Source organism: Wyeomyia smithii, chromosome 3 (assembly GCF_029784165.1).
Source record: "Wyeomyia smithii strain HCP4-BCI-WySm-NY-G18 chromosome 3, ASM2978416v1, whole genome shotgun sequence".
NCBI classification, from domain to species: Eukaryota; Metazoa; Arthropoda; class Insecta; order Diptera; family Culicidae; genus Wyeomyia; species Wyeomyia smithii.
Genome location: NC_073696.1, coordinates 84701249 through 84728192, shown reverse-complemented (window position 1 = coordinate 84728192; position 26944 = coordinate 84701249). Strand labels below are relative to the sequence as shown.

General features: G+C 39.1%; 1 protein-coding gene across 1 annotated transcript; it reads right to left on the bottom strand.

Annotated features, from left to right (window-relative positions):
• Positions 1-592: 592 nt before the first annotated feature.
• LOC129732343 (meiosis regulator and mRNA stability factor 1) lies at positions 593-18821 on the bottom strand. Its single transcript, XM_055693153.1, has 11 exons — positions 18590-18821; positions 18360-18508; positions 17792-18295; positions 17055-17730; positions 4238-4953; positions 3732-4172; positions 3482-3635; positions 3255-3362; positions 2084-2925; positions 1552-1641; positions 593-1436 (listed from the first exon to the last, which is right to left on the bottom strand). Exons 2-11 carry the CDS (start codon positions 18498-18500, stop codon positions 1311-1313), a joined length of 3798 nt encoding a protein of 1265 aa, XP_055549128.1. The 5' UTR covers positions 18501-18508; positions 18590-18821; the 3' UTR covers positions 593-1310.
• Between the last annotated feature and the right edge of the window lie 8123 nt (positions 18822-26944).

Here is a 26944-nt window from a genome sequence, read left to right as displayed (position 1 = left end):
ATTATCTAGTGAAGTACACACGATTTAAGCGATTGATTAACAACAACTAAAGTTATAAACAATCAAAGTCGATTTTTTTTGTCGAAACAGAACTTTATTTTTCAAACCGTTGCCATTTTGCGAAGAAAACTTCTAAAAATATAATCATGTGTACTACACTAGCGACACTTATGTGGATAATGAAAAAAATTTTGTTTTGGTTATAGGTGGAGTTGGGCACGACTTCTACTGCTCGCCGCGGAACAACTTAAAAAAAAAAGCGGTTCACGGCAATCGCTGCACAGCCGCCATTTTGTAACAAAAATAGCAATAAAAATATTTTTTCTATTCTGCAAGAGTAGCTCAATCCAATGATATATTATTTATATACCTTACATCTCAAATATCGTGTAAACAAAAATCATGAAAAAAGCCTTGCTTTTTTGAGCATTTGGTAGATATAACCCCTTAACAAATTAAAAAAAAAGTTTTGCAAATTACTTAGATAATAATTCACACCACAGGATATTCGTAGATTTGGCATAATATGGAATAGTCGGATAAAATCATTGTGATTTTCAATAAAATTCAAGTTTGATTCTATAGATGCATGCAAATTTATAAACTCAATTTATTGAACGGCTTACATATTCATTAACATTAATCACCGCACAAATTATCAACATAAAAAATCTGGAAATATCTCGATCTTTTACACATAGTCTTCCATCGACCTAAAATCGAATCATCATGCAAACCGTTTCTTCTTCACACATCAATTTTAAAAACTGTGTCCTGGATTTCTCTTCTACTTTAAATATCCTAGCTACCATTCTATTCTAATTTAACATTATACTATTAACAGGATCATTATTTCATCACTATCGTTCACCTCTGATCCCTAAAACATGCTGCCTGGCATAATTAAATTTTTCGATTCTTTCTTCTTCATAAATAGAAATAAATACCTTTTAGCTTTATATAATACCTATAATAATAATAATAATAATAATGATATCATCAACTACTAAACAATCTACCTTAAAAAAAGTTAACCTCATGAAAGGATCATAAATTGACACCTACGACAGTACAGAATGCTCAACATGTCAAATAAAACATCAAGTTCATCAGGAGAGTAGAAATATGAGGTGACACATGGAACGGCGTCGTTGACGGCAATTGATTTGATTGAGAGAAAAAATGTCCTTTTCCGAACTACAGCAGGCGAAGGAAAGAGAGTTGCTCTGTTCAGCTCCGTCTCCCTTTGGTCACTGCTTTCTTTCGTGTGCTGCGAATGTGCTGGTCCCAAAGGGCCAAAGGGACATCATTTAAATCTGTTTAGATTTATCGAGATCGAAGGAAAAGGACGAGCTCTTCGTCAACGATAGAACATAAGGGGTTAAAATAATCGGCAGCTTGTTGTACGTCTTCAGTTGTGGCAACGGAATGTTGAGCTGTGAAATGGGGGAAAATGTAAGGATATGAAAATGGTACTCTAAGGAAAGTGTGTCCTTTACTGTGGCCATGACCACTGATTGATTAAAGGAGATGAAAAAAGACGATACGTACAAGTTGATCAGTGGCTGCCGCTGGTTGCTCGTTTTCGGCAACCGGAGTCGAATCACTGGTCCAGATGGGATCGATCCAGTAAGGAATGTTCTGAGAAAAGATTTAAGCGGTAAGTTATTAGATGCATTGAACGAGATAAATATTGTCTACTAAAAGTGAACTCATAGTTTTTTTCTGAATAAATCGTGGCTGTGTTATTCAAAAGTAGAGAGTGGGTAGAGTCCTGAAAATCTGGTCCAAAGTCCGATCGAAACGGATTGTTGAACGTGTAATTTTAAATTTTGAAACGTGACCAGAAAGAAGCATTCTGGAAGAGCTAACAACAGTGAACTTGCAGTTTGGTAGCACTTTTTCGAATCAACTTACCTACGATCAATAACTAGTTAACTAGTTAATAAAAAAATGTTCACATATTCCATTAGATATAATTTAACTATGATTGCAGAATACTAGAGGCTCATAAACAAAATATGCACATTCCTCATGTTACTTGTAAACTTGAATAGAAAAAAAGAAAGAAAAATAAACTCACCCGAGATGGTGGCGTGTCCGGCTTTGGTGGCTCGTAAAACTCCGACAAAAGTCCGTATCCCAAACTATTACAATTAAGATATTGTAAACTGGCAGTTGATTGTTGTTGTCTACGTTCGTATAATTTGCACGTGGAGTTTTGCAGGACACTGGCGGTGGCTGTCGACGCCACAGACATTGCTGAGCTGGTACCGATCAGCTGTGACTGTTCTCGTCCCGTTCCGGACAGGTTCGTGGTCATCGCGGGAACGTTACTGGAAGCAGTACACATATTCGTGGCCATCCCAGCAAATTTTATTTGCGAGTTGGCGGTTTGCTGTGGGTGTTGCTGCATCTGTTGGTACTGCTGCTGCAGTCTTATCTGTTGCATTTCGTCGTAACCATAGTATAGGTTCTCCTTGTTGTGGTTTTTCATAATCAGCGACTGATTATGACTAGTCATCATGTCAGCGGCTACAGAAGACGAAGAAGCCGTAGCAGAAGGACCCATTGCTGCCATATTATAGTTTCCGTTCAACATTGGGGTGTTGAAACGGTTGTTAGGATAAAACGGAACCGGCGGTTGATGGTTCACCTGCTGTGAAGGATGCAGCGGTTGAAGGGGTTTCGGAACCTGCTGAGGCTGTTGCTGCTGCTGCTGTTGGAGCATTTGATGCTGGGCAATCGCCTCCTGACGACTATAGAACAAATTTCTAAAGTCGTTAGTCATTGAAGCGGAGGATAATTTTTGTTCGTTTACAAGCATTTTGCTGTTCGCTGGGATGGAACTGCTAGTTGCAGTTAAACTTACCCTTCCCCCCATTAGAGAGGATTTTTCATCACCAAAGTAGCATGCTTTACTCACTAGAGAGGAAAATAATAAAGAAAAAAGGTGTAAGTCTAAGTTGCTAGTTTTAGAATTCTTTCTATATCAATTTAAAATCTAATAAGGGTTTTTACGCTGAATTGCATTAGATGGGATTTCAATAAAAATAAGGTTATCATCATAAACTAGCTCAAACTATGAAGCATTTCAAAAAGAACTGGTAGAATATTTGTTGATAAACTCAAGAAGACTTTTAACAATCTATACTTCTTTTTCAATGGGCATGTACCACCCCCTTTTTTCCTATTTTTGTCAAATAACAAATGTCAAACTTAACTAATGGTGTTATTTACTCGAAAAGACTTACAAATGCAGTCACGATTCAGTTCAATGTCAGCTCTCTCATGAACGTAATTGTTGCTGGCGACAAATACGTCTGGAAAAGCCCCAATAAGCGAAGATATATTAGGATAGCCTGGAACGGGAAGGAAAAAGTCAACAACACTCACAGCTACACTCTACAGAAACCAAGTATTGGTCTTGCTGAGTAGGCAATTATTCATTGTCCTCCCGGAGGAGAGCAGCCATACTTACCAAATTCAAAACACGTGCAAAGCGACATATTCAGAGCATGCTTCAGATCTATCAGATTCATAGGGCTTCGTTGCTTGAGCACCTGTATGATGCGAACGATAAACTTCATCATCGCTGTCAGCGTCACAGTTTGGCTTCCCTTTTCTAATTCAATCTGCACTCAATCGGTCACAGGCAGGAAGAAAGCATGCAAAGAGATTAAGCAAAATATCAATCCCAAGGGGCAATGCATCTTCGAAATTGACCTTACCGTTATAGCATGCTTCATATCATAAATTTGTTTCTCCGTCAAACTTTCTTTAAATTTGGTCAAGTAGCTTCGCAGGAAATCGCCAATCGGCAAACGATCTCTGTTTGAGTCTAGAATACACAGGCAAGCAGCATAGGATCGCATACGAAACACAGAATCTTCCATATGTGATATTACGATGCAGTCATTCCCAGACTCAAAGGCTTCCATATAGGGAAGCGCCTTCACGGCATCGTACATGTTGGAAAATCCTAGGCAACAGGGTTGAAGCTGGTAGCCGTATTTGCTCTTATGAAAATTAAGAATTTCACTTAAACGAATCATTGAAACACTGTTCCCACTGCAATGTTTGATAATGTCCTGCACCTGCTCGGCAAAAATACGTCTTGCCATGCGGCTATTGAGGAAAATTTTCCGATCCTCATCATTACTTTGTTCCATCTTTGAAAACAAGTTAGTGTTTTTAAAGTGATACACAAAAATAGTACGAACACAATCATTCTCACCTCAACTACTCCGGATATAGTTTCCAACAAATCTGCTAGCTTCATCAGACCATAATCACTTAACCGGCACTGGTATCCGAAATGATAGTGATAAGATCTGACGAATTTCTTGAATAAAATAGAATATTGCGGTGCATTTTTGAACAACTCAACGACTTCTCCCGCAAAAATGCACGTCTTTTCCAGCTCCATTGCCGTTTGTTTCCGCTTCACGATCGATATCAAAACATCCGTTTCGTTATACACTTTAGTAACGATCGAGTTGTTATAAACCAATCCATCGATTATGTCGAAGATATCGCACACCCCGTAATCCGTAACATCAAAGATCTTGTTCTGGGCCTGGGAAAATATCATCGGCAGTTGCGACAGCAAGATCGACTTTGACACCTGTGTTCGAAGAATTTTCAACAGATCACTAGTGAAGCGCCGTATCTGAGTACGGTGCGTGAGTGTGATCTGACGGTTCTCACCATCGCCCATCACTTGGACCACGGGGGAAAGCGCTTCGAACAACTCGATCAAGCGGGTATAGCCGTAATCTGCAACACGACATTGCTTGCCGAAGTGATTATGGTACGCTGGAATAAAACGGGTGAACTTCATCGTGGACTTCGGAGACATCTTGATTAGCTCGACGACCTCGCGTGAAATCTGTTGCAGAAAATCATTGCTGGGACTTTTTGGCATGTAGCGCAGGTTTACCGATGAAGCATCTAAAACGACCAAACGTCAGCTCTGATTTGAAGTTGAATTTAAAGAAAGGCATATATCTAAAATGCTATCAGGTGTGATATTTTTTTTAACAAAGAGTATAATCATGTTTTTGTTAATTTCACACGTGTTAAATCTTGCGAATAATTCTGTTCAGTTTCTTGTTCTTTAAATAAAACTATTCCATTCGAAGCGATATATAGAATACAAGCTGTTCCAACAAACATCGTCCCATCCATCTTACTTAATTTAATTCAGATGAAATCAAAAACTATCAGACGTATCACTGGAACCTAACATTATCGCCACAAAAAACGATCGTATCAAATTTCCAATCGAATAACAATCATCGCACGACAACACCGTTAGAGGCGCCATCATGCAATATCATACATATTTATTGGTTCCCAATTCGAAACATGCATGTGCGCCAGCGCTGATGTCAAAATACACGACGCAGCGCAAACACGGCAGTAGATGGTGCAAGTGTTACTAGCGTAAGATACTGGTATCATCCTAACGATGATTCCATTGAAAATATGTTCAAAGTATTATGTCTGATACTCTCAAAAAAAAATTGTTTCAAGACTTTTGTTGCACCAAGTGTAGAATACATTATTTTAATCTGGAATATTTCGAAGTCTTCTGCATTGATTATTTCTATAAAGAGCTTCATGTCGTCAAGCACATGTATTGATTTAAAAAAAAAGGAAATGTCATTCACGTATAATATAAAAAGAAGAGGGCCCAGGTGAGAACCTTGAGGAACCCCGGAAGTTACCTCTATTGGGTTTGAAAAGGAATTTTGAAAGCGGACTATTTGTGTTCGGTTTTTTTAAGTATGACTGCAGCCATTCCAAAAATTTTGTTTCCATTTCGTATTTTTTGAGCTTGAAGAGCAATAAAGGTATGTCGATTCTGTTAAATGCCTTGCTAAAGTCCGTATAAAGAGCTTCTACGTGGTTGCCGTTGTCCATTACAGTCAAAGTGAAAGTTATGAATTCCAAAAGATTTGTGGTAGTTGATCGACCTTTATAAAAGCCGTGTTGTTGAGTTGTAATTTGGTTTTTTACTTGCTGAAAGATTATTTCATTAATTATTGATTCAAATAATTTTGGAATGCATGAAATAATGGCAATTCCACGATAATTACGAATGTCAGATTTCGCGCCAGATTTGAAAATTGGCACTAAATATGAGATTTTCCAAAGATCTGGAAAAATTTCATTCTTCAGAGACATATTAAAGAGGTAAAGTAAAGGTATAGATAGTAGACCTGTGCGCCGACCATATCACCGGCGGCGGCGGCGTAGAAAACATTTTACCTCGGCGGCGATCGGCGCGCCGGCGTGACGCCGTTAGCTTTTATCAGCGGCGGCGGCGGTGGCGTGTATCGGCGTGACACTAATTACCACTCATAAAATATTGCGCATAATGTGTGCTTTTGTACTCTCATGTTCGATTTTTTTTAATTGAACGTTCATAAATAAAAATGTATGCGTCAGAGTTGTAAGAATGTCAAAAATAGAAATAAAATTGGTAAGATATCAAGTAAACAAACAATTGAATAACCAGAAAATAATAAACCAAGCAGAGAAAGTACAAACAAGTGTAAATCCCAAAAAAAAAGATCAACGAGCCCACAACAAAAAATTACATGGAATACTGTTCCCAGAGACGTTCAATTTAGGAAAAAAGATAGAAAGTATTTTGATATGTTGATTTCGATTAACCGTAGACCTTTGGGAAAATTCGATAAATCTTACGTTAGAGAGTCGTTTTTAACTTTCATATATTTTGTTAGGTTACTCATGGAATAACTGAAAAAATGGGAAACTCATTTCAATCGAATAGAGTTCTTCGGTAAACACCACAGTTTCTTCATTTTCTATTGCGACTTTTGGGATAAAACTGACCAAAGGTGAAGCATTAAATCCTCCTCGGGTAATTGTGATTGTGACGCGGTGTTGGTAGGAGCAACGAGGTTTCGTTAAGACTCCTCCCTCTTGACAAAATAAGTCTTTCTTATAATAAAACTGGCGGTATGGCGGTATGGGCACGAGGAACGAGGTTTCGATAAGGTTCCTTCATCTTGACATCATGGCCAGAGGGGAACGTTAGGTGTAGTCTCACTCCTGGGAATTGTAATTTGGCAATATTGGTAGAATAGTAAGAGGCTCGCTATAGTAGAGCAGTAAGGTTGAAACGAAAGGGTAAACTCTCTCACACAAGCACGGATATAAATGAAAAGCGTACATTTACTGCCAATAATATGAAGTGCGGAGTACAGAAAACACCTGGCCAATGTCACAATAGATCAAATGTCTCTGGTCGCAATGATTTGTCCGCACAGAGGAAAAAAAATAAAAATTAACGAGAAATCAGCAAAAAATTTAGTCGTGCTTGAAAATGTTGACGAAAAAACTATCTACAAAAATGTCTGTTTCAGCGCAACTATTTAATTTGCGCAAAATTTTAAGTGAATTTCCACATTTTGATCTCCAAAAAAAACTTTGTATTCTAAAGAAAATTACCAAATAATTAATGAAAAAACACTAGTCATTTTCCATAAATTTTTTGAACATTTTAAGACTGCTCATACGTTTGCATAAAAATAAAAAATACATTTGCATAAAAATAAAAAATAAATGTTATGATAACTGAAACAATTTTCTCGAAGCAAACTGACGAAGCTAATCACTGATAATGACATTGATATTTTTGATTTCATTTGATTAAAGAGTCTGAATATTTATTGTCAAATATTGTATCAAATTTCCACAAATTAAAATAATTTACACTTAGGTACATTCGTAAATACACGCTCAGGAGAGGTAAAATACTTAACGAAGTGTTACACTGCGTGAGGCCACCATGCAAAATTGCATTACGTAGGGGTGAAGGGGTATTAAGAATTTCCAAATTCCGCATTACCTAATACCTATACGAGTGTTCCCTCATCGTCTGTGAATTGCGGTATTTCTATAACCAGGAAAAAATCCAGCATACACAATCACTATCGGTGCGGTAAAGATTTTCTCGGCGGCGCGCCGAGTCCAAATCATCGGCGGCGGCGGCGTGCGTAAAAGTGACGGCGGCGGCGCACAGGACTAGTAGATAGTTCTTCTGCCAAGTTTTTAAGAAAAATTGGAGCTATTCTGTCAGGTCTAGGACCTTTCGTAGCGTCTAAATTTTTAAGTGCGTCCTGAATTTCGAATTCAGATATTTAATTGACAGATAAAGAATTCGAATATTTAGGAAAATACGAGAAATATTCGCGGTCGCGATCTGTTTCTTCAAATGTGGTGTATATTTCTTGAAAAAAGTGGCAAAAAGACTAGATATTTCATTACCAGTGTGTCCTACATTACTGTCAAGATGCATTCGTGATGGAAAGTTGTTACTTTTAAGTTTGGTTTTTACGTAATTGAAGAAGTTCATAGGGCAAGATTTGATTTGATGTTCGATTTTACGGTTATGTTCGTCATGTGCAATTTAAATTTTTTAATGGGATTTTACGGTGCTTTATAGTGGGCCTTTTTTCTAGAGTCCCGCGAGATTTATGCGAAAATAAGAGGGATTTTTAGAAAACTTCCATCGCGAAACATCTTATCCTATCAATCTGCATCACAAACATTTATGAATTCCTGCGTAGCCGCAAAGTTACAGAGTTCGCTTTGTCAAGCGGATGGTCGTGGGTTCGTATCTTAGTAGAATGAGGCCATTCGATGTCAAAAAGGACCTTAAGCATGGGTTTATTCTCAAGCTCCCCACCAGTTACCCTTCCTTTACCATGAAATCTACAATATCTTTGCGTGACTTCCTCTTAACAAACATAAATCCCTCTTATCAATAAAACTGGCCAGAAGGGATCACGACGAAACTTCCCAGGAAATTATAATTGGTAATATTTGGCAGGAGGAACGAGGCTCGGTATTGAAAAACAGTAAGCGTGTAACCCCAGCAGCAGCAACATGTTTTCAAATGAGACTACTCAATATTTGTTGTTTTAAAACTTTTTTAACGGTGCAAGAAACTTTTCCGGTTACTCTAAAGAAATTAAAAAAAAAAGAGCAACATTTTGTTATTTACGTGTATCATTCTCGTAACTGAACACTAGAAATTGCTCAACAGTTTTCTGCAATCTATTTCCAACTGCATATTTCATGATGCTTTCAAATAACGATAATGTCACATGATGTTGCATATTGTTGTTTCAAAAATGTTTTCTTCTAAGGAAAGCAAACTAGTAATGGAAATGTATAGCAACATCTTGTTAAACCATATATTTGCTAAAATTACCACACAGTAAACAGCCATCTTTAATATAAATGAATGATAAATGATTATTGTTGGAAATATGGTTTTTTCCTTCCATATTTCGCATGATTAACACTGCATATCCACTGAGTAAGGTTTTCTGAACTATCGTTTCCCAAAACATTGTTTATAATTTGGCGAGCTTGAATCATGAAATTTCTTTTACAACACTTTAAAAAAGGCGCGTGAATAATTACGAAGTAAAAACATTTTTTGTACGGTAAATTTTGAATCGCAGGTAGAACTACATACCTATCAGAAGCGTAAGTAGAGAAAAATTTCGATATATTTGTAGTTATATGAAACCTCGCGACACCATCACCGAAGAGTAATGCGAGTAAAGGTAAACAAACTAAATTTTATTTCTCCTCTCTTTTCTTTCTATACTGCAGCGGCTATCGATGCAGATGATGATTTCACATAGCACTGTTAGTTGCATATAGGCTCCACCTTCTGCGCTTTTTCGGTTATTTACAAGTTGAATTAAAGTAACGGATGCGAATTATTACAATCTTTGTATGCTGCATTGAGAGTTGCATTTGCTTCATTGCAACAATGTGTGCTGCTTGGGAAAAGGAAGGGTAGCGTATTACACACAAGCACTGATAAAAAATGATAATAATAAGCATGCCAATTCTCAATATCGGTATTGCTAATAATAGAAGTGCGGAATACAGCAGACACCCGGGCATATCTCACAATAGATCAACGATTCGCAGTGAGGAAGTCCATACACAAAAAGAAATATTTTGATTTATGTTAAGAAAAATTGAGTTAATCTGACGGGTGGTCCACTATTATAAGTTAATAGAGTAATGGGGTCCATTATAGATTAATTTGCTCTAAATCGCTTTGATAATTTTTCTCGTGGAATCTAGTATAATCGTGGCTCTCAAAGTTTTTCTCTCATCCAAACAGTCGATCAAGATTCCAGCAACACCTGACTCCATATCTCGAATCGTCGAGCGTCGAAGAAGATATTTTTAATTCACGATGAGCAGAAAATTAAAGATTAAGAAAGAGAAATACATCTTTTTCACAGAAAATACCTTTCTATGATGGAAGAGAAAACTTGGAGTTAGTGATCATCTTCGTAACGTAACCTATTCAGACGATATTTATCTCCACCTCCAACAAGTATCTCCATTAAGCAACTGGTAAGCAGTGCTGGCCCGCTTCGTAACCGATTTATTAATGAGAAACTGAGACTTAAGGCAACTGGTCGCAGAGTTGAGGATATGAGTCGGTACAGGTTCCTATATCACGACGTATGGCTGGCACCCGCACCAAGCTCTCTTAGTAAAGTCGTGTGACAACGGCTTAAAACGGCAAGGTAGCAATAGGATGCAGAGGTTTCCGTCCCGTAAAGCCTGGAAGGCCAGTACGTTCCGCGTCCATTGCCTGGTGGGAATCAGGCAGGAAAAGGATCAGATGGGGGGAACCAGTTTTAGAACCAGATGCCATTTTCTAATTTACCCCGGTCGGGGATGTTATAGTTGTCCATGAGGCGCTATGGCAGCCTACCCTAGCCATGACCTCACTGCTCCGGCATAGATCACCACAAAGGCGAGTACTCCACTATGGACAAGCATAGCGACTGGGAGGGGGACCCACTTAACTAGAATAAACTCTACAACAGGCGAAAATAAATTGTCGGTATAGGCTGATGAGTTGTTTAACCCAATCGTCAGAACCGGCATCGCACGGTCTCCACCGAGATCATTAGATGAACGGAAGGTTGGCGCGGAGGTTAGTACACCAACGACGGCAATTAAGGGGAGACCCTACTCTAGAAGGTCGAAAAATCATGAATTTTCATATTTTTTTTTTGGCTGTCTAGAGTAAAGTGAAGTGTTTGGCTATTTTGGCTATTGATTAAGGTATATTTGAAGATGTATTTTCCATGTCGTGAATGTAAATATAGTGAGTATTACACTGTTGACAGCTGGGAACGTAGATGCTCTCTCTAAATCAGTACCTATCTGGTGGTAAGTTTTTCTCAGCTTCTAGTAGACCGATCGGGCTGAATTTTTTTTCAGTATATAGAAACATATTATCTATCTTGTTACGTAGCCGTTTTTGAAAATTCCAAAAATTGCCAGAATGGCGGCCATTTTAGTAAAAAAATTGTTTTTTTTTTCATGAAAAATCACTATTTAAAAAATCATACAACATTGAAAAACTCAGATATCAAAAAACGGCTACGTAACAAGTTACGTAATCCATTTTTACACGTTAAAACAAATTCAGCAAAATCGGTTCAGTAGATGCTGAGAAAAATTTACCACCAGTTGAAAAAACATGGTTTCGAGAAAAACACTGCCAATAGCGTAATACTCACTATATTTGCACCCACGGTACACAAAATACATCTTCAAATATACCTTAATCCATAGCCGAAATGCCCAAACACCTCACCTTTCTCTAAACATCCGAAAAAAATATCACGAAAATTCATGATTTTTCAACTTTCCAGAGTAGGGTCCCCCCTTAAGAAAGAGCGTATCTCTGGTGTTGCTGATAGAAAGCCAAATGAACACGCTCTCGAGCGTGGAAGTTCTGCCTGTCCAACTTGAGAAGATACTCAAGTTCACGGACGCACGTAGCAACATATCAGAAGACCTAATACAGAGTCTTCTGTTACTACGTATCTGCATCAGCGATGCAAGAAAGCAGTTTACTGAAACCTGAAGGAAGGTCAGAACGAGGAAAAGCGTACGAAGCAGCAGAGGAAGTGGTTAAACAGCGCGATATCGCGCCTAAGCGGAAAAGCGCTATCACTTCAAATGCGTGCAAACGGCCGTGCTAGCCTTCACAGAGGTTTACTCCGCAAAGAGAACGAGCCTGTCTCCGAGGAACACGGTTTCCACGAGCACCAAAAGACGGTTAGTGGAGCTAAGTCCAGAGGCTGGTTCGTCAACTGGGTCAGCTTGGCCCACTAAAAAAAGGTGAAGCTGCGGGTAACGGTCCATGGACTACCGTAGTGAACACTTAGCGGCAAAAAGAGACAAGCGTGAAACACGCCCCAATAAGCCGCGTAAGGGTAAAGCGAAGTGTAGGAGAGACGCGCTCATTCTCAAGACTGATTGGTTCTGAGCACGCTGAAGTCTTGAAGCCATGACAATCCGTCGGTCTTGTACCCGTGCGATGATCCTAGAACTCCGCAAAGAGGCAAAGGCAAAACGTTCTACCTATTAAACGGTTGCCCAGAAAGTGCTTGGCGAGGGTGTGAAAGCTCGGGCGCTCACCTTGAGGTTACCTAAGGGTGCCGCAAGAACCCAACAGGGAGCCAGGTAGCCACCATAAAGCTCCACTACAGAAGGAAAACAAAGCTTTGAAGATGGTCGATATTGCCATTGCCATCGGATCGGACCCGTACCGCATCCCACCTGGAAACGGTACCTGGGTGTCGGACAAGTCTGGTAAGGCGGTCATCTGGACGACAGGCAGGTTCCCGATGCAGGAAATTGTGTCTAGTTCGTAGTTGCCAAAGTGGACGGAGTATTCTACAGCAGTTGCTATGCTCCACCGCGTTGATCTATCGAAAGGTTTACCCAGATGATCGACCAAGTGTCAATTGAACTGACAGGCCGAACGTCGTTGGTTGTCGCAGGTCACTTTAACGCTCGGGCTGGCGAGTGAAGGAGTCGCTGTACGAATCCGAGGAGTCGGATCCTGTTTGAGGCTATGGCAAAGCTCGACTTGGATCTATCTAACATCGGCGACAGCAGAAACAGTGGGGTGTCGATTATTGATGTGACGTTCTACAGCCCGGGACGTCACGAACAGGAGGGTAGATGACGGTCACTCTAATAGCGACCACAAGTCGGTGCATTATACTGTAGATCACAACGCAAGGCGGCTAGCGAAAGGTAGAGCCAATACTCCACCCATCCGCGGCTGGAAGGAAAACAGCACATCAGCATCTTGCTGATGTAATTGTGAAAAAAATTTGAAGTGAACACGAAGGCAGGGAGTTTCATCCGAGTGCTGATCAACAAGTCGCGTCATGATGTCTAGGATTAGGTAACCTAGAAACGGAAGATGGCAGGTACAATAGTGAACTGATGCGATAGTAGAGCATCGCCTCTTCGCAGAGCGTGCCCTAGTGCGAGGCGGTGATTACAGCGGACGCGGACGGTGAAAGCTACGCTGAAGAGCGCAATTAGGCAAGCAAGGGTCTATTTCCACGCCACGATCCAAGTCCCTGGCCTCCGGCTGTCGAACCACCACAAACTGTGAGTGACGGCAGCCGTGCAAAAGTTGAGGAGGCGGTAAGAGTTACGAACGAGAAACTCCCGAACCTGGCTATTAAAACGGCCATGAAGGTAACCCCGGTTTCTCAGGGCGATCTACTTTCAGAATAATCGTATGCTCAGCACAGACGCACAGACGAGGGTCAGAAATGCGTACCAGTCAACGCAGGATTACCACAACCCAAGCAGCAACATTTGTTTCGATTATGAACTTTGTGCATCACAGCAACAAATTCTTATGCGAAATTAAGTTGCAGTTACATCTCAGTTTCTTATACAATGACAAAAAAAAGCGCAGGAGGTGGAGCCAATTGTAACATTTTCGTTGTTTCAACACAAGTTTCAAGAATGAAACAGTAATGTGTATGAACTAATGAATGGAATTTGATTATAACATGGTAAATGCTGCATGGTAAAATTTCAGCTACGAAGATGCATCGTAGCAGCAACTAGGGCGCGATAGAAACTTCATGGCGTTGTGGTAAGATTGTAAAATGGCAAATGATCAGAATCGAAAGAGATTGTCTGTATAGCGATTTATCTTTGATTAATTCCAGAAATTTGAGGATTCAACTCCAGTTATCAATTTCTATTCACTTTTCTCGTTTGTACTATTTACGTCATTTACTGTAGAAACACTAGCAAGTTCATGGCTCAGTTATGAATATTGCTTCCCTTATCATGCTAATGGTCATTACTAGTTTTAATTTTGCTTCTTCAATTCATCAGTATCTCAGCGTAATAATGAAATTCAAAGCAATTTATCACATTTCGCTTCAGAGAGCCACACTTTTTGGACGACTTCTAGTCCAAATACCCAAAAGTTACAACGCAGTAAATAACCTCATCTCAAAAACAAATATAAGGCGAACGATCGAGCAAAAGTTGCTGTTACATGGCTTCAGTACATGACAGCAACTTTTAGAAGTATTTTTGTGTGTTTGTTTTTTGTATCTCGCAAGCATCACGTTGGCAACCTATATGCTCCACCCACTAGATCTATTCAGTGAAGGTTAGGTTTTCAAATGCCGTTTACACGTTTCAACAACAAATCCAACCTCGCGAATTACGTTGTTGGTGTGAAGATTTTTGAAGCAGCGATGCAACTTTAGTAGTTGCTTGTTTCTTTACAATTTCATTGTAGTAACAAAAAAAGTTTCTTAAAACCTCGGAATTTCATTAGAGTAACAAATAATCACAATTTATTTTTTTATTATGTTTCAATTGTTGCTTGGGAAGGTTCTATCCTGGGCTCAGTGCTGTGGAATGCTATGACGCTGTGTTGAAACTAACTGTCACTCCCGGAGTGGTGATTATTACCCTGCAGACGACGTAACTCTAGAAGTCTATGGCGAGGCCATAAAAGACCATAAAAGGTCATAGAAGACTGGATGCGCTCTATGAAGCTGGAGCTAGCGCTTCACAACACGCAGGTCATTCTGGTGAACAAACACAAATCGGAGCAGGAGGCAAAAATTAGTGCCGATTGATGCACTATAGCCTCAAAGCAGTCTGTGAAACTCCTAGGAGTGATGGTCGATGACAAGCTCACTTTTGGAAGCCACGTTAACTACGACTACAAGAGGGCTTCAACGGCCATCGCTGCATAATCACGCATGATGAATAATAGTTCAGCGGTATACGGCAGCTAGCGCAAATTGCTTGCAAGCGTGACTACATCCATACTCAGGTATGGAGCACCAGTTTGGTCTAGGGCCTTAGGTACTACCGGCCACAGAAGTAAACCGAAAAGCACCTACAGGCTCATGTGCCTAAAGGTTATGAGCGCGTATCACACGGTGTCATACAAAGCAGTAGCCCTGGCTGGCATGGTGCCAATAAGCATCATCGTCGAAGAAGTACTACAAGGCACCAATCGACGGGTGACCATCGGAGTGCCGGAGTAAGCTAAATTCATGTCTCCTGATGGTTAGACACATCAAAAAAAAGTGTGCATCAAGCACAAAAGCCGGTTCCCTGAAATAATAGTTAACGGTAGTTGCAGGGAGCATACAATATTGGGACTGGAGACTGGGGATTTTATTGGGTCCAGACTCCCTGAGTCATTTTCTCAGGTGTCTGTTGACAGATTTTCCACGACCTTGAAGGAAAAAAATATCCGCATTGCGACCATTTCAATTTCATTTTGTCCGAATCGAGATATCAATTTCTATACCCCGATTACAATATCCGCATCTATAGCTTTCACATCCGCATCTCGAGATGTCAGAAAAATCACATCCGTAACATCCCTAGTCAAAATGCAGACGCCCTTTTAGGAAATTAGTCTTGGGTATTGGCAATTTTTGCACCCCCCGCAAAATACTCAGGTTGCTAAGTCAAATACTATGTGTGCAAGGTTTCATTCAATTCAAAAATGGTCGAATTTTTTTTTTTCAAATCAAAAATGGTTGAGTTTTGTGCTACATCCCATACATTCAACACAGCATTACGATAAGATATTATCCATAAGTGACGTTGACTTTGTGACCAATGTCTGCAGTTTTAAATAAATGTTTAGAAATTTGTGTAATCCTAAATCTACGCAGCGATAATAGATGCCTTATCTTAAACTATGGCTACGAGGAAAACGCCACAGCGAATTTGTTACCGTCAGCCGGAGTGAGATTGAGCCATCCAACCCGTGACTTATCGGTCATCTCTTCCGGGTCAGAAGACTAGTCTTTCTTGGTTTGGTATTCGAAAAAACTTGTTCAAGAAAGATTGGTCCTGTGATCGCCATGGGATGGCTGACAAACAATGGGTTTGTATGGCACAATCTCACCCCGGCTTACGGTACGTATTTTATAACCCATATACTAAGTGTATAAAGTCGAAGTACAAAAAAAAAACAGAAGCAATTTTTAAACTGTTTCCTATGAAAATATACAAGAATACACGATAAGTGATAAATGATGATAAATGATAATGATTGAAAAGTGAGCATTGTAACGTCACGAAAAACAAAAGTTTCTCGAACTCGTAAAGGTTTAACGCAGCAAAATGATTGATTATTGTTTGTTATCATATCAAAGAAAAAATCGTTATAAAAATTCAAACAAAGCACAACTTTTTACTTTAATAAAAAAAGGTCCGACACCTCAATTTCTCGCGCGCTGTAACGTCACACTATACATTATCATTTTCCAAAGTAACCTACTTCAAAAAGCTCTGATCTCTACTAAAAGATCATTTATGAACGAATGATAGATAATTGATTTCTAGAAGTGAAAAAATATTTGCTGTAAAGTAATTGCTAATTGACTTCTTTTGTATTTCAATTATAATTATGAAAAATTAATGTAATATTAAATATCTCAAGAAAGGTTGTACTTGGGAATGTGTTCAGCAAGAGCATTTCTGATTTGAATTACATCAGAAATCGTAAATCGTCGTATCGTGTCGTATTCGTACTCTTTAAAATTTCAACGAAAAAAATAAAAGACAACCAATTTATTTTACCCAGCTCAGCAAACCTCAAAAAGGCAAAACTTGAAATTATAACATTTAACTTTCTAATAGCTTACCATCGTTATCCTTGATAGAGTTGAGTTCGTGGTCCAACCAGGTTAGCACTTTGATTCCAAAATTGTTGTTCACGATTTGCACCCCACGGATGCAACACAGCAAGTGCTCTAGTGGAACTCCAGCCTCATTCGGGGTTACCTTCATCTTTAGTTCATTTTCAATACAATATAAAATGCTAGCTACGGGTATGTCATCCTTGTGAGTCTTAAGCAGTGAATAGATAACAGACTGTAGCTGACTAATGCTCATCACGACATTGGGCAACGGCTCGATTTCTTGCTCTGCCCAACCCTTCTCCTTCTCTTGTTTAAAATGATATATGCAGTATGGAACACTGTGTTGTGAGGACTCAACCAGTGGGTTGTTCTGCAATGAATTGATCACATCCGGCTGCAGACAAATAAATTTCTCCTCATTTTTATCCAGCGTGATGGTGCACACGTCTGGCATGCGATAAAGATCCAAAACGCTGATCGAAGATTTGAACCTTGATTGAAACAATTCGCGAAACTTATTGATAGGTAAACTGTACAGTGGAACGTCTTTCAGTAATCCAGCGACCTGGCAACGAAGGGCGGATGATTCTGCGGACGACGGGTCTTTAATATACGAAACAACCATGCGTTTGTGGCCGATCTTCTTACGATGAAGATTTGCAACCACCAGTTTGGCAAACTATGAAATACGAAAGAGACTGAGTTATACCTGTGCAGTGGGTGTTTCAATATAAACTCACTTGAGCCGAGGGAACTTTGACCTTCGCCAGCGAAGGGCTTTCTATCGTCAACGACAGAACAGGCGTAATTGATTTCAGTTGACAAAGCAAATATTGATGCATCTTGTGTTCATCGATTGATGGATCCAAATTACTTATTTGCAGTACGACCATCTCTTTTGTGTCCATGGTCGTGGATTGCATGATTCCGCAAGGATAACTATATCCACTTCCGGTCCCTGTACCACTGCTACTTGTGCTGCACTGACTGGTATTACTAGAATTGCTACCGTTGGTGCTTCCACCGCTGTAAAATGTGGAGTTCTTTCCAGAGTCGGAACAGCTGCTGTTAAGCGAGGAGTTCAGCGATTTATTGCCTGCTCCGTTACCATTCGTATAGCTGACATTAGTGCTCATTTGCTGAAAATGGTTGCTCTGATTGGGCGGAATTTGGTTGCGATTCGGATAAGGCATGAATCGTTGTTTTTGATAAAAGTTGCCGTACATCTGCGGAACGTACGGTGTCTGTAAGCCGGGGGATACAAACTTTTGAGTTATCTGTTGCTGTACGTCTAAAAATGTGCCGTACCTGACAATTACTGTATTGCTTAACATTGTAGCCCAGATTTCCACAATGCCTTGGAATTTGTTGTTTGGCATTTTCTGAACCCAAAATAGCCACCAGATCCGGCATTGTTCGCGATTGAAGACTGTAGTAGTTATTAGTCATGGTTAAATCTAAAAGCATACTCCGTTTAGCAGGCTCCATTTTGTTCTGAATTGGCTTGCGGGCAATTTTTTTTCAAAGGCAGATCTTACCTTTTGTACGTTGTCTCGTAACGTTGACACACAGCGCAAACTATACGTTATAAAAATAGCACTTTCAGAACAAATCTAAAACGCAATTATGCTAACACTTTCTAACTAGTGGGAATTATTTATATAATTTAATGATTAAAACCTAAAACACACAAACGAGATCAATCTGGATCCCTGTAGAATATGCTACTGGTGTCAGAGCGATAGACAAACAATGGCACAACCGATCGTCCAGTACCGATATATTTGTGTTAGTTGGAATCGACAATAGTGCACACAACCGTTTCTACTGCGTAACGCTTTATACCAGTAGCGTGATGTTCGATTGAGTGCTAGCGCTCTTTTTTCTCCGATGTGATGTCGATAAGCTTTGATTAGAATTGATGTTTCGGGAAAAAATAGTTCTAAATATTGGGTGCTCTCACACTGTACTATAATATAATCAACCAACACTTTGTTGTTAAATAAAATAGGGTTAATATCTTTTTGGAAATACAAATTTTTTATTTCCTTTTTATTATTGCGATTCTCATGATACGCAAAAATATTAAACTATTATACAGGTTTTTTTAAATTTTTGGTGGTTATGTTTTATTTTTACCAATGAAAATTACATCGATAACATGAATTAATTCTAATATATTCTCTATAATCTAGCTACTAAAACGCTTCCAGGTGTTAATATCATAAGCTAAAAACCATTGACAATACTCAAATCATAGTTAAAATAATATCTGAACCACTTTTGAATGACGACAGCAAAAAGTAAACAAGCAATCAAAAACATAAATTATGAGAGTTATGCCTTGTTTAATAATCATCCCAATACAAAGTGATTGAATGGCCCGCCAGTTTGTGGAATTGCCAGACTGTATCATAAATTACAAATAATCGTCCTGTCTAAAGCGTAGAGTCGTGGCAAGTAATCATTGATGATGGGACAAAACCCACAACTTTTGGCGCCCATAAAGCAGACCCGTATCTCGCGAACGACATCTCTTCTGCGCATCGTCTGCAACACTCCGGTATGCTTTATCCATACAAGGAACCCAAAGGGAGCCATCATTACTTCATGCCTAAAATTATTAATTAAAAACCAAAATAATTTAAATAGCCGCGTTTGTCAGTTATTATTTTATTTCTACACCTTCCGTATACTACCGCGCTCTCGGTGGCAGACGAGCCGAACGTTATAGTCACGACTGAAGCGCAAATCACGTGCATTATAAATTCTTTTATTGTTCCACTTCAGGATCGACATTCCGACCATTGGTCGCGTACGGCACCCTTTAGAGACCTGTGACGAAAATCTCAGTTTTTACCATGTTAGTTGGTTTGTACCATGTCATTTTACATTAACATTAACTTTTTTCACGGTACGAGTAAGATGTATTTTATATGAAACAATTTTTAAGACTCAAATCTAACCGTAGAACATGATCATAGAATATTTTTTACGATTTGTGCATTGTGATGTACGAATGTTCCGTGAATAAATATCAATTAATTCAATGAACAATAGAATAATTTCCAAAAGTTAACACTACTTGCAAGATTTCACCGAATGTCTTACTCCTTCACTACATTCGGTGCAAAGTGAGAAGCGCAGGGTTAAATATCGGATATTCTTTGCGTCCTGTGGCTGCACCTTCTTATCCCCTTGTGATTTGGATCCCTCCATAGGCTTCGGAGACTTGACGGACTCCACGGACAGTTATGAATTAATTATGAGTTATTAATTTTTCTCTTCTTTACAAATGCGACAGTAATGGCTCTGAGGGAGCCGGCGCTGATGGGAGAGAAAAAATTACCTTTAGGTCCTGCGCTGGGGATGGATCGAAAGTTTAACATTTCAACTGATTTCGGAATGTGACCCTTTTTGGGGAAATTGCGAAGTGTATAGCCAAACAAGATAGTACACAGGCAACTGAGACATTGTTGCACCGACAGTGGATGAATGTAATTGCCAAAAATAATCCAACAATCAGTTTGAAAATGGTAAGTTTTTAAAGTAAATATATTTATATCCTCTATAAATGTACTATACGAATTAAGCGCTTTGACATTCCTGCAAACTATAGAAGACAACTTCTTCGATTTAATTTTGAAAGCTGGAGCAGAAACTTGCTTTGTGTCTTCACTACAATTTTTAATAAATGTTTTATACCGGAACATACAGACTAATATTTGGCGTTTAGTATTCGAGTTTCTGCAATCAAAACATACAGACTAATATTTGGCGTTTAGTATTCGAGTTTCTGCAATCAAAATTTCCACCCACTGGCGAAAGAAACAGACTCCACATTGAAACGTTTTACTATAAGAGAGAGAGCTCTACTTCTGCTTGTGCTGTCAAAAGTATTGATTTAAATTTGGAATCAAGTCACGCTTTTCGCAGGTAATCCCTTGGTATGATTGACGTTCGTATCCTAGCAGGTCCGAGTATCCAGCAACAGGGTGACGAAGTTCAGTGACGTTGCCTAGCTAAGGAATGTTAATTTTGGTTATCCACACAGCGAAACCTCTGTGAGCTAAATTAGCATTTTCATTTTGACCTTTCAATAAGAAAATTATGCAACAACCTAAAGATAAGCTCAATGAAACGAGTGTTGCTAACGGCTACCCACGTCTGTTGCTGGGAACGATCCTATCGAGATTGTAACCATTCGTCAATTCCCTTGAAAACGTGATTGATAATTGCGAGCCAAACAACAATCCTCAGTCTGGCACTTTATCTCCGCTAAAGGGGTGAGGTCTTTGATCTCGTGATAAATCCTTCCAGACTATATCATTCCGACTACCACACCACAGACAAACGGATTACTTTTTCCGTTGCAGTACTGTAGAGTTGCAGCTCACTCATCCTACGTAGAGAAAGAATTTTGAATTAGATTCAAACTTGACGTTGCCATCGTAATGTCTCATTGGTAGTAAGGCAATCGCACCCGTTTTCTTTTAAATATGATGAGTCGTGCTGTTCTGTAACAGTAGATAGGTTGTCGATCAATATGCAATAAATTCATTATGTATGCTTATCTATGTTCATGTTGTCAGCGCAAGGTTCCTGCTATATAATTTGCTTTGATGTACTGTATTTGTGCATATTTATAGCTACATAGTGTTCATCCATTTTCTCTAGTAGAGCCTACTAACATATTTATTTCAAGAGCATTTGAAGGAGCTGTTCTTCAAATCAAAAACGTCACGTGGTAGTGCTACGAATACTATATAATAGCCCTTATTCATCATCATTATATGTTGCTATTTGCATGTCTATGTTTCTCCGAATCGAATGCTCAATTCCATTTTGTATGGTACTATGCTTTTAAATTAACTTCAGCTTAAAATAATTTGTTAGAATGAGAACTGATCCATTTGCTTCCGTGTAGTTTGTGTAGGCTGTGCGAGATTTTTTCAGCCGAATTTAATGAGTAGCTCAGCAGGTGTTAAATTTTCAATTAAATCCAGCGCTCGTGCTGCCGTGCATGAAAACTAATCGCAATTCAATCCGCCAAAGAGAGCAAAACGTAACCTAGCTCTTATCGCTACTAGCGGATGACTTCTGTGTTCGTACAGGTACGCACCTCCATTTAAATTCCTACCGCAAAGATTCCGCCAGGTTAAGAAACTGCTCTGTTCGGTAGGTATTCGAAATTATGCCAAATTATATCGTTTCTCCTTTGCCGTACGTCAATGGGAAACTGCCAATAACACGATCCTACGGAAAACATAAGATAAATGGCAATAGCGAAAATCTGAGGAAGAAATCATTAAAACATTTTTACTCCCATTGGGAAGCGATTTGCTTTCCGCCAAGTTCTTCCCAAAGCACATGATTATGTTTGAACTCTCGCTTTTACCTAACTAAATCAACCCGCAACGGAAGGAACATTATCGCTTTTTACCACAGATTGCACTTCAACAGCGGTTTATCATAGATCTTCTTCGAAAATATACCCGTCCTAAATCCGATACCAACTCAGCTCTAAGAGCAAAACGGAAAAGCCCAGTTTAAACCAAAAATACCGCTCTTCATCAATCCGTTCGCGAACAAAAGCGTTCCAAAGGTAAAATTCCTTTTGCCATATAGTACCGAGCAATACAATTTTTGCGTTTTTTCCTTTCGTTCATTTCCGCAGCTACTGGAATTAGCTGAACGAAGCTTAAGTTAGCTCATCATCCGTTCTTTCGTACTACGGTGCGATCATTATGCAAACAATCAATGCTGAATGCAGCAGCTCGCAATAAGAATTGAGAATTATGAGCCAATTATCTTCTGTGGGTTTACTCGCGGACCCGGTTACAAGTTCGAGTTCTCCGCGCGAAATTATCTAATGATACCCAATCCGAAATGCTCTACCCTACCGGTTAGGGTTAAGGTAAACTATACCTTAGATTGAAATTACCATCAAGAAAACTCGAACTCGAAAAAAATGCTACAATATTTTAAAACATGATATGGCCCATCGAATCAATGTTCAGTGAAGTACTTAACCACAAGACATATATTGTATTATCTTTGATAAATAATATAGTTTTTAAGAATAAACACTGAAAATTTTTTCATTTTTAGATTCATCCACAAAATTTAAGCTCGCGACAATTTACCGTTCAATACGTGTCATTACTAAGTGACCATACTATAATTAAATAAAGATGCAGTTGTTAATGTAACTTTTGCGTGATTTTGCAACCCACGCGAGTTCATCTTAAAATATAAATAGCAATATGAAAAAACGGTACAGTGCTTTGAAAAGCTGCTTGTGGAAATGGTTGTAATTATGCACGGGTTATGAAATTTATAGGGAACTAATTTATTGGTAGATTTTGAACTTCTACTTGTTCAGTACCTAACAAAGTAAAGCACAAACGAAACGATGATGAGAATACGGCCCTATTACAAATGTCGAATCGACTCGACTTGCTCATGTATTTCAAATAAGATGGGTTGCTCCTCGATGCTTCTGTAATCCACAAATCCACAAATAATCCACCATAACGTCGAATTTTCACGAAAAGGCCTTATTATTTTCATCCTCGCTTATTTTTCGTCGGTCTATTTCCGCCCCTGTTGTTGTGCCAATCACCGGCGCCCGGGGAGGCGACTCCACCCAGGACCCCAACCTTCGACCCGTTGATTAACGGACCGGCGCCAACGGCTTTATTACCTCATGCGATGGGAGCCGTTGTGAGTGGATCACGCCACTCCACAACCACTGACAGCTATTTCGGCGTTGGGATTCGAACCCAGACGTCAAGCATGGTTGGCGGAGACGTTACCTACCACGCTAGGCCCCCGCCTTGTAAAATCCTTATTGACCAAACTGTCTAAATAGCACTCTGGAAAGAGTGTATGTGTAAATACAGAAATAGCTACTTTTGCTGATTTAAAGCTAAAATAGTGACTGTAGTGATCATTTTGTTGTAAAATAGTGACTTTTTGATGTGAATATTGACTTTTTAGTGACTAGGCTCAAAATTGTGACAAAATAATTAAAAAAACAGCTAGTAGCCTGCATAAACTAAACTTGAAAGCTTCAATGCAAGTTTTTCAGAATCGTGTTTCCAAAAAGATAACTTTGCCGTAATTACAATAGCCGAAAAGCTACTTAAGCTTTCTTTCTTCAAATATGTTTTCAAGAGTGTTTTTTTAAGAATTTGGTTTTTCTTTAAAAAAAAACGCATAAAAATTACAAAACTGTATGAAATCTTTATTTGAGCCGATGAATTGGTTTATGCCATTTACTTTTTTAAGATAATTTCATTCAAATGTTGGCCACGGTTACGTTTTAAATGGTCCATACGAAAAGTCCAATTTTGGGTCATTTTCTCGAGCATTTCGGCTTGTATCACGCGAATGACGCGTGTAATGTTGTCTTCCAAGGCTGGAATTGTTGTTGGCTTATCCGCATAGACGAGAGACATAACGTAGCCCCACAAAAAATAATCTAGCGGTGTTGAATCGCATGATCTAGGCGGCCAATTCATTGGTCCATTTTGTGAGATGAATTGCTCACCGAACTTATTCCGCAATATGTCCATTGATTCGCGCGATATGTGGCACGTTGCTCCGTCTTGCTGAAACCACATGTCAACAAGACCCAGCTCTTCCATTTCCAGCAAAAAAATCAGGAATCACTGCGCGATAGCGAGCGCCATTGACCGTAACGTTGCGATTTTGATCATCTTTGAAGAAGTACGGACCAATGATGCCTCCAGCGTGTAAACCGCACCAAACCGTGCATTTTTCTGGGTGCATTCGGTAAAAAAGTGGATTTTCGGCAAGTTGTTCTAAGGCCCATTCACCAAAAAATCGACGCTGCGGCAAGTCGTTCGGCTTCAATTCTTGTACGAGCTGTATTTTGTAAGGCTTTACTCCAAGATCCTTCCATAAAATCTTTCATGTAGTCGAATAACACAAGCCCAATTGCTGCGAACGGCGTCGAATTGACATTTCACGGTCTTTCACTACACTGGCTGATACGGTAGCAATATTTTCTTCTGTACGCACTCTATGTATACGTGTTGGTGGGTTTATGTCCAACAGATTAAAACTGGTTTGAAATTTCGTCACAATATCTTGAATAGCTTGCTCAGTAGGTCGATTATGACGACCATAAAATGGTCGTGACGCGCGAAAAACATTTTTCACAGAGGACGAATTTTGGTAATAAAATTCGATTATTTGTAAGCGTTGTTCATGGTGAAATGGCAAACCAAACTGAGTACATTAGACTTTGACAGCTGTCAGAATTCCCGCGTGAACTGTCAAATCTGAATACACGAACAACCAAATAGCAAAAAAAATCACCCTTTATAATAACACTAGCTGAATGTACCCGGCCTTGCTCGTGTAAAAATTTCTGCTTTTTCTATAATTTTCTATATTTCGATATATTTTTTCCAACCCATCATTTCAAATAATATTTCTATTTTAGTTATAAACTTGCCTATATACCACTTTTTTCGTTTCTCCATCTGGAACTAAAGTGAATGAATTTGCAGGTCAGCCAACCCTCAAGCAAGCGACATGTAATGGACCGCGGGAAAAACACTTTTGACTTATTTACAGTAATACAGAATACAGGGAATTTATGATAGAATGGTAGATCACAAGGCATATGTGGAATCCTTGGTATAAAAACTGTTCCACATTCACCCTTTCTTGTTCATCCAATTATATTTTTAAGCATCTTTCTAACATATAGCCTTGTTTCGTTGCAAAGTTTCGGGGGGTCTATATTCGTTTGCAATATGATTGAAGATCCTTTTTGATTAACAATCGTTGCGGAGGCATTCCAGCTGGGTCGAGTGAGTTCAAAAATTCCGTTGGAAAATGGATTGCCTCTTCAGCATCTTCGACGGTATCGATTAACTTACAATAAACTCAAATTACACTGAAATTACATGATCAATAGCCTAAGCTCACCTCTAATAATTACAATTATTGCTTGCTATGTCTTCTCGTTTTACTTTTTTGTGTAAACAATATCAATATCATCCTTATGATTGAACATCAGTCTTCATGAAATAATTAACAATTTGGAGATAAGGGGACTATCTACACATTTTCCTCAAGTTTTGAAACACTTCCAATGCAGAAAAACAACCCTCACTATACCAAACGTTCGGACACCAATTTTGGAGAGTCAGCTCTGACCTATGAACCTAATAATAGTGAGTATTTGAATATTTTTCTTCTTGAATTTGAAAATAGCTTTGGACACTCGCTGTCATTTTCTGAAAGTAGTTCTCTTTCTAGAAATATCGACATTATTTAACCATTTTACTTAGTTTTTCACAGCTTGACAGAGAGCAGAAATCGCGGAATTGATTTCGGAACAACGTTTGAATATTACGTCCAAGCCTTCTTCTCTATTTTAGTAAACTTTCCAGAAAATGTAAGTACGATTTAAAAATTTGCGCCGGACATGAATATTTGAATTCTGGGCGTCATGATATCGAAAATATACATATTGCAGAGCATATATTCGTTTTCCACAAATTCTGAAACCGGAAGTCGCCGTATTGAATCTAAAAAAATGTCGTTGGACTTTTATTTCTGGTTTCTAAAGGTCATCCTGGTTCCGGAAATACCAAAAGCTGTGTCCTGGGTGCTAACAAAGCACAGGTCTAAAGTGCGGTCATTCTGGTTGGTAACATGATCAATCTGAGTGAGTGTAGCTGAGATATAACTATCCAGGAATAATGTAGCGTTAGGATCCGAACTTGGATGATCCATGTCCGGGAAGAGAAAGCCGTTCCGATATTCTTTCCACGAAACTCCGGGAAGATTGAAATCGCCAAACAACAAGACTGTTTAACAATTTTTAGGGCTGATGAAACTGATTGATG

Excerpts from the sequence above, each read along its gene's own strand:
- LOC129732343 (XM_055693153.1), bottom strand. The coding sequence starts at position 18,500 with ATGACTAATAACTACTACAGTCTTCAATCGCGAACAATGCCGGATCTG. Across the intron at positions 4,954-17,054 it reads CTCTATCAAGGATAACGATG|ATGCTTCATCGGTAAACCTG; the intron begins GTAAGCTATTAG and ends TGGTCGTTTTAG. Across the intron at positions 3,363-3,481 it reads TTGCACGTGTTTTGAATTTG|GCTATCCTAATATATCTTCG; the intron begins GTAAGTATGGCT and ends TTCCCGTTCCAG.